General features: G+C 46.2%; 1 protein-coding gene across 1 annotated transcript in view; it reads left to right on the top strand.

The window, feature by feature from the left end:
- The window catches only part of LOC131264084 (T-box protein H15-like), a 44,270-nt gene extending 40,034 nt beyond the window's left edge, over positions 1-4,236 (top strand). Inside the window, exon 6 of the mRNA XM_058266372.1 lies at positions 3,630-4,236. Within this exon, the coding sequence (XP_058122355.1) occupies positions 3,630-4,236 (607 nt within the window). The remainder of the gene's footprint in view (positions 1-3,629) is intronic.
- The last annotated feature ends 8,947 nt before the right edge of the window (positions 4,237-13,183 follow it).

Raw genomic sequence — 13,183 nt, 5'->3', positions numbered from 1 at the left:
TGGTGTCCTTCGTTTGTCGGTAGTTTTTGCCTTTTCGGTAAGATCAAACCGAACGCCCGACAACAGCCTTTGGAAAAATCTGGAGCACCACCACCGGCATGCTGCACGTCAAGGATGGGTAATTTTAGCAAATTTGCGCACCACTTTCGGCATTGATTTGCCAGCGACAGCGAGTCGTCCGAGGCGGAGGGAAAGGTACGCCGAGATTGAACTGTACGGAAGATGGGATCACCTTTTACGAAAAAGTGTCGTGTTTAACGAAAGCATCGAAATGAAGAAATTTTGTAAAAAAAAGTACTCGTCCGTGAAGTGTTAATTTGAGGAAAAGTGCCAGCCAAGAAGGTAAAGGTAGGGTTTCGGGTGCATCTGCGTTCGGTGCTGCTTTGATATGACCATTCTCCCTTTTGGATAGTGAAGGAGAAGGATCCGTTGAGGTATCGAACCGGAGCGTAATTAACGCATAATTTGAATAAATTGTGAACAGCACTGGCAGGAACGAAGAAGAAAAATCTGAAACATTCTTCAAAAATGAACGAGTGAAAGGATGATTTACGAAGGGAAGTGGAGAACACAGACGAAACCGTTTGCATGCTGCCAAGAACTGATCGATCGGCCAGGACACCCTGTCCTTCTTTTACCAACCTGCTCGACCAGTCCTTTTCAACACAGTGAAGTGTTCGGTATGAATACCGACTTCTTCCAGCAAAAGTCAGCAAATGTGCAAGAATGCGAAAAAACAGCACCCCAAGACGGGAGAACCGCCAAAGCCGGGGCATAATAATCATAAAACAAGTACAAAAAATGATCGCTGGTCATCCTGCACGCCTGGCCACGATAGCGGGATTTGTAGCACCACCTTTTCGATGTTTTTAACGATTCATTTTTTCCCGCTTTTTTCACCTCACTTCCGCTGCACTGGCACAAATTATGCACCACCGAGCGGTCCACGGTAGCGGTCAAGGCAAGCCAAGGTGGTGGCATATAAAACGAAAAAGCGAAAACCGCTCACCCAATAATAAAAAAGAAAAAGATCAACCCAACACTTTATGCACCGCTCCACTTGCAAGCAGGTTGGCTACATTCTTTCTTGGTTGTATTGCGGGTTTTAATTCAGTTAAAATTAACCTCAACATGAACAGCCGTTAAACTTTCACTCGACAATGCCGTTAGAATGCGCCCTCGATTGGCCACTCGAATCGGTGTTGTTGGCCGGTGAAAGGTACAATGATGTAATTGAGCTTGTATTGCATGCGCTACCGCAAGGATAACGATCGTTTGCAACCGTGTTTCGGAGAAGAAAAATTACCCCTAAGGATAATGGCGTTAAGATCCAATTTGAACGATCTAAATTTGCAGAACCATTTAGGATATAACAAAATATAATTTAAATGATTTTTTTACAAATCAAATGGTCGCTAGGTCAGATACTTCAAAATGAGATTGGTTATTCACGACAATATATTTTGTCCCATTGAATTACACACTCTGCCCACTGTCCACTGCCGGGGCTAAATTTGCCGCCAAAGAAAAGCCCTCCTTTTTCGCACCTTAATTTCATTAAATTTTCACCTCTTTTCGCTCAAACGCACCGCCTCGGACTGGAGGAGTTCGCGGAGTGTCCATTTTGCGCAATGCATTGTTTTGACACGAATGCACTCGTCCCGCCAAAGGAGCGGAGGAAAACAAAGAGCATAAAAGAGCCCCCCCCAAAGCCTCCAAGTCCCGGTTCGGAAAATAATACGCGAACGTGGTGAAGTTCATCCTTTCCAAATGTGATGATTACAGGGCGGCGTGCAAACTATCAGCCCCACGGTTCGGCCCGGGATACTTAAATGGTTGTTAAAAGTGGTGCGTAATTATTCTGACACTTTAGGGCCGCACTTGCCTGTCTTCGCACAGTCGGCGCGCTGTTTCAGCGGACAGGACAGGCAAACTGAGGCCAAATGGGAAAGCCGTGCACCAGAGCAGGCCGAAGCTAGTTAAGAAACGGAGCGAAATGAAACACCCGAACCGAACCGATGCGAGATGAGATGAATGCCGAAAAAACATAAATTATTATGTTGTCCGTGGACCATCATACATCATCAGCGCGCCACACCGAGGGTAATGATTGATAAAAGTGCATGCCAACATGATGGGTGCCCCGTTTTGCGTCCACCTCGCCCGCGTGTCCAATTGGTGCGGCCACCGAAATGAGGAACCCCGAAAACCCGATGAATGCTCATTTTCAGCAGCTTCTGCAAAACTGCTCGCTCGGGTTTATGCTCGGGCTATCCCCGGTCATGCGGCGGGCTGCTGGAGTAATTTATTCGAAATTGATGAATTTTAATGCAGAACTCGTTCGGAAAATGTGCATCCTTCGTCCCTTGGACGAAACGCACTGGTCGGAAAAGTGAACGGAATTGAAGGATCCCTGAACGAGCGAAGGATCGAAGAATGTACCGAACCCGGTAATTTACTTTCGGCCGACAATAACTTCGACGCAGGATGCTTTAGTTTTGGGAGTTTTTTTTTGTGTTTTCGAAGAATCGTTGCAGCTTTTATCGAGCCAGACGCTGTGGCGCGCTGCGTTCCGAGCGGTTCTAAAGTGTAGACAGTATGGCTTTTTCGAACCGGTTCTCATCTAAATTGGCTCAACCTTCTCATTAGCTGAGGTATTTTAAAGTGGTTCCGTTTAATTCTATTCGATTCTTAACATTCTTAAACTTACCTGAGTACTAGAAATGAACCACAACCGGAGATTTTGACTATGAAAATAAGATTTTTTAACTTCTCAAATAAACACAAACACGCATTATTTGAACATCAACCGCAAACTTTGGGTGATTTAAACGTTGATTGCCAAGCGTTTTTAAGACACTTTTTTAGTACACTCTTTTTTTTTATTAAATTTGTTGATATGATGTATAAAACCGACGGTTTTCTATGGCTAAACAAAAACTGAGCTTCCCAAAGAATTGATATTAAATATTACTACAATTTTCAAGTTGCTTTTTAATTCATTCATGGGACAAAAACATTTTAGAACTAATGACAGCTGGCTATCAAAATGATAGCCATGACAGTCAACATGTTAAAGAAAAAGAATAAAATTTTGACCACAATCTCACCACGCATGAGACCAAAGTGATCCTTTGCCAAATCGCAGCCTGTCAAAAACGTAACCTCCGGCAGCCGCACCAGACACGGCCGGTGCTGATGATAATGATGAAGATTGGTAAGGTGTGAAGTTGTCCGCAGCACGCAACACAAACGCGACCGCGCGTGATTGGAACCAAATCTGCCCCAAACCATCATCACACTTACCGTGGCGATTGTGTGTCTCTTTGTGATTTGTGTTGTTAAAAAATCGCGATTCTATAACGCCCTTAAAAGAATACAATATGTCAGGTTTTTGAAGCTGATTTTACAACATTCTTCGGCATGCGATAATGCTAATTATAGAACAAAATAAATGCAGCCTTTGCGGAAATGAAAAAAACCAGAAAAAACGAAATGAATTACGTAAAATTCTTTAAACCTGTTAGAGTACCTCAAGCTGACTTCTTTTAACGCATGAATTAAATATGCCTAGAAATGATTTCCAATCCTAATTGATCACAATTCTATTCGTATCTTTTATATGACAGAGACCCCATGGACGCACTTTTACTGGAACAACACCTTCGATCTCCACTCCGGCTCTTCCCGGATCCACTAATGGCTCAGTTTGCCGCCGGTCCTGGCCACGACCTGCAGGATCCTTCATCAGCTGCCCTGCTCGAGAAAGCTCGCCAGCACCTCCAGATGTGGGGTCGCTCGCCCTACAGCGAGCTGCTTCTTCCACAGATGTACCAGCGTCCCCAGAATCTGGGCGCCCTAAACCTTGGCCTCTGGCAAAACTCGGCCGGCTGGGCGACGGCCCATCAACTTCCGCCCGGATTCATAGCGGCCGCCGCGGCGGCAGCCGGAGGTCCTCGGTCTACTCCTCCTCCACACCAACCACCACCAACACTGGGACCATCCGCGACTGTCTCCTCAACGCCGATGACTCCGACGAGTTCTTCCTCCGGGTCGTCGCCGTCGCCGGATCCGCGAGCGAAGCACTTCTCGCGCTTTACTCCATACCAAATACCGCAAGCTTCGCATCACCACCCTCAGCCTCAGCCATCGCACCTTCAGCATCCACCGTCACATATGCCAGCGGCTCCACCACCTCACCCGTCGCCAAGCTCTCCCCGGAGTCCGTCGAATTGAGTGATCTAAACAAAGTAAAAGTGGATCCGATTGTCGGATTAGTCATCGGTGTATGATTTCTTTATGAACTCATCAGTATTAATAAAGAAAATTCCGTACGCAACAAGGTAGAACTGGCACGGGAGCTCTGCCGTCAACTATTTAATAAACTCGATGGGTGTTGTGCTCAATGTCGGATCGGTTTCGTTCTGTATCATTTTCATCGTGCTTTAATCATTTATTCAAAGAAGGTCAAATTTAGTTGGTGTTACAAAACATTCTAAGGTGCATCATCAAGAGAAAATCATAAATTAGGAAAAGAATTAAACGTATCAAATGTCACACATCAGAAGGGCAAATATAAAACCCATCGATGGAAGGTGTTTGCAAGTGATCGAAACTCGAATTAAAATATGCAATTGTACGAGTAACCACCAAAATTGTTAAATCAAGTTTAACTTAAATCCAAATAAAAGAAAGCTTACTGTAATTATATACATAAATCAAGTTGTTTTCGTTTCGGGACAAGGGCAAAGGCCTGACTCGAACAATGGTAAAATAGGCCGTTGACAAATCGGAACGTCTGAAAACACACAATGTAACGCCAAATCGTAATCGCTACGCGTATCAACGCATCTTAATTTATTCTACGTCGATGCACACCGGACCGGTTCTTCCAGCGGCCATCTTTGCCGAGAAGAACTAATCATGTTTGTTTCCGTTAGATCCATGCTTTGTAGACTCATTTGACATCGATAGCCAATCTTTTGCGCTACCGTACACCGTTTTCTGGATTCGGAAGGCTCGTGTCCCCTTAGGTTCCGGATGTTGCACGTCCCGAAAAGTCCATTATCGCCCGAAACGCGGGGGACGTCTGCCCTCGAAGAATCTGCGCAAAGACAAACGATCGACGGTGCACTCGGCCGGGGAATGATAAATGATGCAGCTCGTCGTGCGATGTGTGCGATTGTGCAAATGCAGCGAGCTGTAATGTGATACTTTTTTACGCCCGTACATTACTGAAAATGGCACCGGGTTGATTCCGGATCGTCGGGTTCGGTTCGGTAGCCGGATGGAAGAGCCGTGCGCAGTGAAGTGTTGGACAACTCCGTTCCCTCCCGACCGGTCGGTGTTGAACATTTACGAGCGGTATGTCCGCGAAGATGCTGATCGCGATGCTTTTCACACCCAAAACCTTCGGAGGAGTCAACCCCAAAAAAAAGTGGAAAGTACCAAATAATAAAAGGCAGCAAACTGAACTCGTGATGATTGATGACAAACAATTAATCAACGGTGCGAGCCAACTTGGAATGGCAGTATCTTTTTCCTCGCTTTTGACAATTTTGGAATTTGAACAATCTTTAATCTGACTCGTTTTTTTATTCCACGGCAATGTGAGAAAAAAAAACCAGTCACCCATTACCTCTCCGGTTTCCGAGAGGATTCAACTCCGAATCCACATGGTGAGGGACTGACAAAGCCGAGGATCGTTACGATCGCTCCACGCGAACAATCCCGTCAAACTCACTTTCAGCAAGCACACCGCATAGATTCGAATAGACACGTTCGTGCTGTCGATGACAGGGAGCTGATAATTTCATCAATGTTCGATCCACCCAATTGCGCGTGATCGCTTCGGTGATGCTTTGTTGGATGAATTCGGTTGAATGGATGGATTAAGCGTTCCTCGACGGCTGGCTGGCAGCGGAGTTGGGATGAATGATTGCTCGAGTGACAATTGAAGCATTGTGAAAGATTCACAAAAAATATACGATGCTTGAGTTGGAGGAATGGTTTATACTCAGGCGATCTAAAGAAGTGTTCCAGCGACAAAGGATCTCGTCGGTCATCGATTTTGGAGTTTTTGTCACGACACTTGGGAGTTGTTGAAAATCACTTTCACTCCGCTTTTTTGGCTTTCAACGAACAATTGTCCCGTTGATCATGAATCTGTAGAGGATCGAAAACAGGAAATGGATTTGAGAAACATTTACGTGCTGCTTCATTCATCGATTACTCGATATTTTCGAATGAAGATCTTGACAATGTACTAGTACTTGAGCGTTATTGGACCGCTAATATTGCTAATATGTTCTTCAATAACCTACATCAGTCATACAGAGCAGATTGCATCGATCGACTATGGTAAACAAATACGCACAAGTTAACCATTGAATTTATGCAACTTGCGACGCGCGAACGAGTGTTTTAATCGGACCTCGTAACGAAAGTGTTAATGGCCACTTCCATTTCCTGCTAACGATCAGCGAACACCGGGGCCCGATTCGCAAGATATCCGAGGCGGAAAACGCGAGCCCTTGTAGTGTCCGAAACCAACGAAGCCCACCGAAAAGCCGACCTGTTCCGAGTCGTTGCTAGAATACAGTAGATCCACCAACCGCCGGGGTGCTTTGAAACAATTTTCTTTAGCACCTCTCCCTTTGCGAACCGCTGCTACCACCCGGAGTAGTTCCATTCGGAGCGAAAAACTCTGGGAGTCGTAAAACCCGGTAACCGGTCGGCCGGTAATTTGTTGTAGCCGCGTAGCTGCCGCCGCACACGGGAACATCCGCCGCACCCCGCCGCGTATCGGAAAAGTCAGCGACGCGAAGCGAAAAATCATAAAATGCAATAATTTATGCCGCTAATTTGTAACGACGCATTTGGGCGCGGCCGGAACGGCTGGCCGTGGCGCTGGGCAATGGTGTATCTGCCATCAACATCGCCATCATCAGCTTCAACCATCATCATCGGTCGGTATTTGCGTCCAATTTAGCCCACAATGCCGCCCGGTCTAGTTTTGATCGGTCAGCTCGTGTGCGCTTGGTGGTTTTGCGGGAGTGAATTGTGATTCCGAATTGTAAATATATTCAGATGGTTGGTGCTTAAATTCGACGCTGGAGAGGATGTTAAGTGTAGATGGGAATCTTACACAAAAATTATAGACCATCAAACATCACAGAAGCAGATGTAATGCATTGCATGTTGGAGCTCAGTAAGCAACGGACATGTTTTATGGGTGATCTTAACAGGGCCGGACAGGAATGAACCCCAGGTGAGAAGCCTCTGATGAACTGCAAAAGTATGTGGTTATGAGGTTGGATTCTTATCAATAGGAAGTCTCATTTTAGTCATTTAGTACAAATTTATTTTTATTAAAAAATTCAATTGTAACGTTCAACGTAATTTGAATCCAGCTTAAAAATGATAAGCCATTCCACATTTATTGCAAACCACTGTGCGTGGGTCATTCAATGAACTCTCATTAAACATCGCAAAGTCAAAACGACGATCGTTTCGACGTCTGCAAGCTCCCGTGCAGCTGTCTCATTTAATCCGCTTCATGCAAATAAAACGAGGCGATGGAACCGCTTATCCTCCGTTCGTTCCTAATCCAGAGTGGATAAAACCCCCCGTAAAAGGCGCACAATCTCCGCCGTAGCCGTAGCTTCGAAGAAAGACTCGAAGACGTCCGATTAACTCGCAAAACCGTGCGCCCGGAAACGCCGGGTGGGGCGACTCCCGGGGGAGGGGACAACCTTTCGAAAGGCACATCCACAACCTCACACCATCGGGTGGTGCCATAAATCGATTCGCTGTTTATTCTTTATAATTTTAATATCCTCCAGCTTTTGGCGTGAGGTTCCATTCCATTCCACTCGAAAGTTCTGATCTAAAGCCTCGCAAACAGATCGTGTGTCTGTCCGTGTGTTTGTGCCCGTGTGTGTGTTGCCAGCGGCCATTAAGGTTCTGTTTTTCTACAGCGCGCGGAAATCTTGACGAAGGATTCGTACGGGGTCGTTTCCAGCGGTGGCCACCCGTCGTGAGCGCTCAAACGGGGAAGCGATTCACCAAAACCCACCATAAACATCCCCGAAGTCACCGACGGAGGTGGAATATCTCATCGTCCGTGAAAGGAGTCACACTCTCGGACGCACACCGTATGCAGGAGGGGGACCCCATATGGAGATCGACGTGTGTGCTTGCGTCCGACCGCCCGTTCCATCTTGGCACCAGCTAGCTGCATGTTCTGCTGGACCCGGTGGGCCGGTATCAGGTGACGCCGGAGATCCAGTCCACGCCAGAGATCGGATCTGCATGACCACCTACGTGCGTGCTCATGCGAGAGAAAGGCGATCAACAACAACTTCTGCTCCTGCTGCGCTCTGGACGCAGGCTTCCTAGGCGTTCCTTCCTTCCTACCGCGCTCGTGCGGTTCTACAACTTATGCCTGACTTTCTTCGCCTTGTGGCTAAGGTTTCGTGGTTGGATTCCTTTCAATTGGTGAGATGAATTATGGGCTCTCAAGCGAATGACTTCTTTTCGGACCAAGGCTTACGAAGGGCAAGAACCAACTCCCAAAAACGCTCGAAAAGGTGACTCACCTGATCAGAAGATGTCTGCACAAACATGACCCTAAAACATACCGGACTCACATTCGCTCTCCCTGCTTGAAATCTTTCCAGAATTCCAAGGCATCCCGTGACCAGTGCTCGATCGCAAGACCCCTCGCAAGACGCCAACGCGACCCGACAGCTGATTGACAAAACAATAAAACAACAGCACACGCAAAGTGCATCCAAGACGCGACGCTTGGAAGTTTGCACATAATTGCCTTTGATTGAGTAAGATAAAAGAGTCGTTTAATCACCGGTCGAAGATTGGAGGAGTTGTCCGGCCGAGAGTGTGCGTCCCTGCGAACGTTTATGTGTACTACCTTGTGTCCATTTCTCACCTAGCCTCACCTGTGCGACTTCCATCACTCACCCCGGCACGCCGTGACATGACAAATGAGTGTTATTCACGCTCATTTACACGTAATTATTTCCCTCCAGCGAGCTCCTCGCCCACAACCTGGGCGGATTGCAGGCTGCACCAAAATCTGCAAGTGCATTCCCTACCCCTCCCTTCCTTGTTTAGTCCTAAACCTTCTGATTTGTTTAAATTTGTGTAACGTTTTTTTTTTTGTTTGCAACTTACTTCGTCGATGTGCGTTTCTTTTGTCACGAGGTTTGCACAACTCACCTTTTCTTGACACCCGGTTCCAGCCCAGTGGCTTCGTTCAATGGGCTATTTCAGCATAAGCCCTTATCCCCTTCTTGTGAACCCCACCATTCTCACCCAGTTCAATCAAGGGACAAATTCTTTGGAGCAAACCATCGTCGGACGGTGTTAAGATAATTTTCCCTCCTCAAGGGTGGCAAAACAAAGAAACCGTTCAAGATTCTTCCCGTCGCTAGCTCGGGCACTTGACACAACTAGCCGTACCCACACACACCTACCCTGGTGGAGGAAACGCATAACGGTGTTAACATTGTTCGTCTTTAAGGGATGCGATAATGATAGGGTAGGGTGTATTGTAAAACTTACATTTTAGCGGTGTAAAGTTAGCAGATTCAATTGAAGCGCGTATTTTGCAACAATGTAGCGATATGTTGCCGGGAGTATGTGTGAGGTACGCATGAAATGTGTGACTTAGAAAATTTTACATTTTAATATTGCGAAATTCTCATTTATGTTAAAGTTAATATTAAAAATGTGAGTTAAATCAGTTTTCTCGAATGTGGTCCAGAATAATTTATTATGGTTTAATCTTTTATTTAACTACAAATTTTATTACAAGAACAAATTTTAGTAGAATTTCAAGTTACTCCAACGCGTAATTAAAAAGAATATTGTTTTAATGATCGCAACATCACACTGTCACATCGAAAGCGTACTCTATTCAGATGTAAATTGTGAACAGATTTACCACTAATTACGTACTGAAAAGTGTCCCACCCGACGAAAACGCAACCCCTCCTTATACGACACATAATTCTAGCCCTTCGCTATTGAAATCGTTTCTCCGTCAGCTCATCACCGACCGTCCTCGGCAGAAAAAGGACTCCTCCCTTCGCCTGCCCGCACCACACACTGGTTTGAGTATCCCAATTACATAAATTACACTTGTTCCATTGTGCTCTTGGCCCGTCGCTACCAACACGATCACAATCGCATAATCATCCCCCTCGTCCTTTCGGGTGCGAGATTTTATTAACTCCTCTTAATCTATTGACGCTCGCCCTCGGAAAGCGACACTTTAACTTTTTCCGGTGGTTTGGGGTTGGGTTACTCACACACGTACAGACAGTTGCGCACTGGATGGCAATCGGCCGGGATGCTGCGAGGGTGAAGCGGTCGGGCATTATCACGGGCTGCGCAATTTGTGAAAACCGACACTGATAACAATCTTCCCCGGCCCTAGAACAGCGAACCAGTACTTCGTGCCAAAGAGGGTGCGTCGTGTCTCAATTTGTCTCCCGACATCGTTCCGTGTTCCTTCCGCCCGCGATGGGATGTTTTCCCGGGGGAGAAAAGTCCCTGCGGAAAAACCGTATTGTGCAATATCGTTTTCACAGCAGGGGACGTGGTTCCAGCAGGGAAAGCGGGCATCCTAATAATGTTGTTTTTATTATCGAGAGTGAACTTTTCCGGTTCCCATTTGACCTTCTCCTTCTGCTCTCGCACACCCGTTCATCAATTCATTCGGGGCGAAAAATCAACCACCACTTACGAATGAAATTAGTACACCGGGAAGCCTTCTGAGGACGCACGATACTTGTTGGCGATGCGCACTTGATTCAATTTTCTAACCCTCAGTGGAAAACACGGCCTCACCGCACGACTTTTGTCGCATACTTTTCCTCATCGATGGCTGTGTTGCCTGCAAAGAAAACTGCCTCCAATTCGGTCGTCATTGTACAATGTACCACCGCCCGATCGAACTCCCGATGGTCTTCTTTGCTCGTAGCTAGGTCTCCTTATCGTTGGACGAGAAATGGCGACCGAAAGAAAAGGAAGGCTGCAATCCACCGGAAAGATTCCTTCCACACGGCTTCGGTACAGTTCGGCGAATGAAATAAGTGTGATTTTGTTTAATTTTATTACCCTCCGAATGAAATAAATTGAAACCGGGCTTTTGGCGTACGGCCCATCTCGATCCCGGTCCGTAACTCGATGCATTTGGGTGCAGGAAACGAAACGACCAAACATTGCATTGGAAGGCGTGCTGCCCGGGGGAAAACGCCATCGCTTTTAGAAGACGCACTTTCCACAGCATGCAACCATTTCCCGAGATCAAGTGAGCTGGCGATGGTGGGATGGAAAAAGCTTGTCCGGATCAGTACAAATGCCGTTGGGCCGTTTGTTGTCGATGCACGTTTGTGCGTCGAATCGGGTTCGTTTGCGAGGGCAACACTAGTATAGGAAAAATCTTACGCTTGGCATTCGATACGGAAAGCCTACTCGGTATTGCCGGAAGCTGCTCGAGGATGCAAAAACAAGCTGAAAATATCGAAATTTATTATCAATTATTTCTCACTGATAAACCTCAGCCTCGTGTTAGATATTTTATTGCGATTGCCATCCAAGTGTATTGGAAGTGAGGGCTTCTGCCGAGTGCTCTCCAGGGAACGTTGCGTCGCTGGACTAATGCCGGAAGGATCAGCGATAATGGACACGCAGAACATAAACTCGTTGTTTAAGGATTACGCCAATGATTTAAACGGACATGGAGATTTTTTGTATCGTTCCAGAAGGTCTATAAATTAGTGCGAAAACAATTGAAACATTTGTAAGGAAACTCGAACTTGAGCATGCGTTTCCATGGACGAATAAACGGATGAGAGTTTACATAAAATTTTTGTTTTGCCTTTTCTTTAAACACCTTATACTTCTTCATTTCCAGAAGAAGACTCAAGAACCCGTTTCCAATTTATTTATTATCTACAATCACCTGTTTTACCACGACGTGTTCAATTCTACCACTCTCTACCGGTACATCTTCCCATTTCGTTGGTTCGAAGGGTGATAAAATTTCCCCTCCAGTTGCTTCGCCCGGCCGTCAAATTAAGAAGATTCCGTGCGCTACGGCGCGAATGCCACCCGCTTTGAAGTCAACAGTTTGATTGACGGATTGATTTCATAATTTCCCTCATCAAAAAAAAAACTTCCTTCGCGCGATGAGAAGTGAAAAGTAAAGTAGGAAACAAAGCGACCGATCGACGGTTTACGGATTTCCCTTTTCGACCGAAGAAAACAAGCGGGGAAAACGATGATCCGAAGGATTCGGGTTGTCACTTTTGATGATAGATTAGGAAGGGACGCTGAAAAACACCTGAGGTGATGGTTGAGGTCGATCGGGTTAGTTCCCAGGACCTCGTCCGATCATCCTTTAAATCAATGCCACAGTGACAGAACAAACGCCGATGGTCGACGAGTGACGAACGAGTGACGATCTTTGCGCTTCAACAAACACACACAAGCACAAAATTACGAGAAAAGAAAGAAAGAAAGCACATGACACGCTGCAGGTTCTGGGTGATCCGTTTTCTCACGATCGTGGCCTGCGGAACACATGTTATGGCATCCGACAGCGGCCTCCAGCGAACGCATTGTCGAAGGTTATGGTCGGAAGTGATAAAAGAGGACAAATGAGAGGCAAGCACCGGTGGGTTAGGGGGAGAGTTTATGCTTTCCTTGAAGCATAAAACCGGGTAGGGTGACCGCGCAAACGAACACGAAACAACAGCGGAGTTGTCGCGTTAAAAAGTCTGGCCTCGCGCAAAAACGTCCTCGCATGTGTGCGTCGCCGGGCGAACCAAAGGAGCGGATATTACCCACTAATTAAAAATTATCGCCATATTTAATGACAGCGACCGACAAGATTTACGGGTCGCGTTTTGCGTGTGGAAAAAAAGTGAAGAATTCTGTGCCGTTTTCCTTGAGGTTCTGCTTTTTTTTCTTTTGCTGACGCATCCGCCTTTTCCATTCGGTTGGAAATCTTACGAGAAATATTTTCGTCAAACGGAACCGATCGACTTGAGAATGGGCTTATGTTGTTCACATGCTCAACCTCGTCGAGTTCGACAATGTATTACAAAGTATTTGCATTAGTTCATGCGACACTGCGTGCAAACGACATCCA

This window comes from Anopheles coustani, chromosome 2 (assembly GCF_943734705.1).
Source record: "Anopheles coustani chromosome 2, idAnoCousDA_361_x.2, whole genome shotgun sequence".
Taxonomy (NCBI): domain Eukaryota; kingdom Metazoa; phylum Arthropoda; class Insecta; order Diptera; family Culicidae; genus Anopheles; species Anopheles coustani.
The sequence above is the reverse complement of the archived record's forward strand: the minus strand, read 5'-3'. Positions and strand labels throughout refer to the sequence as shown.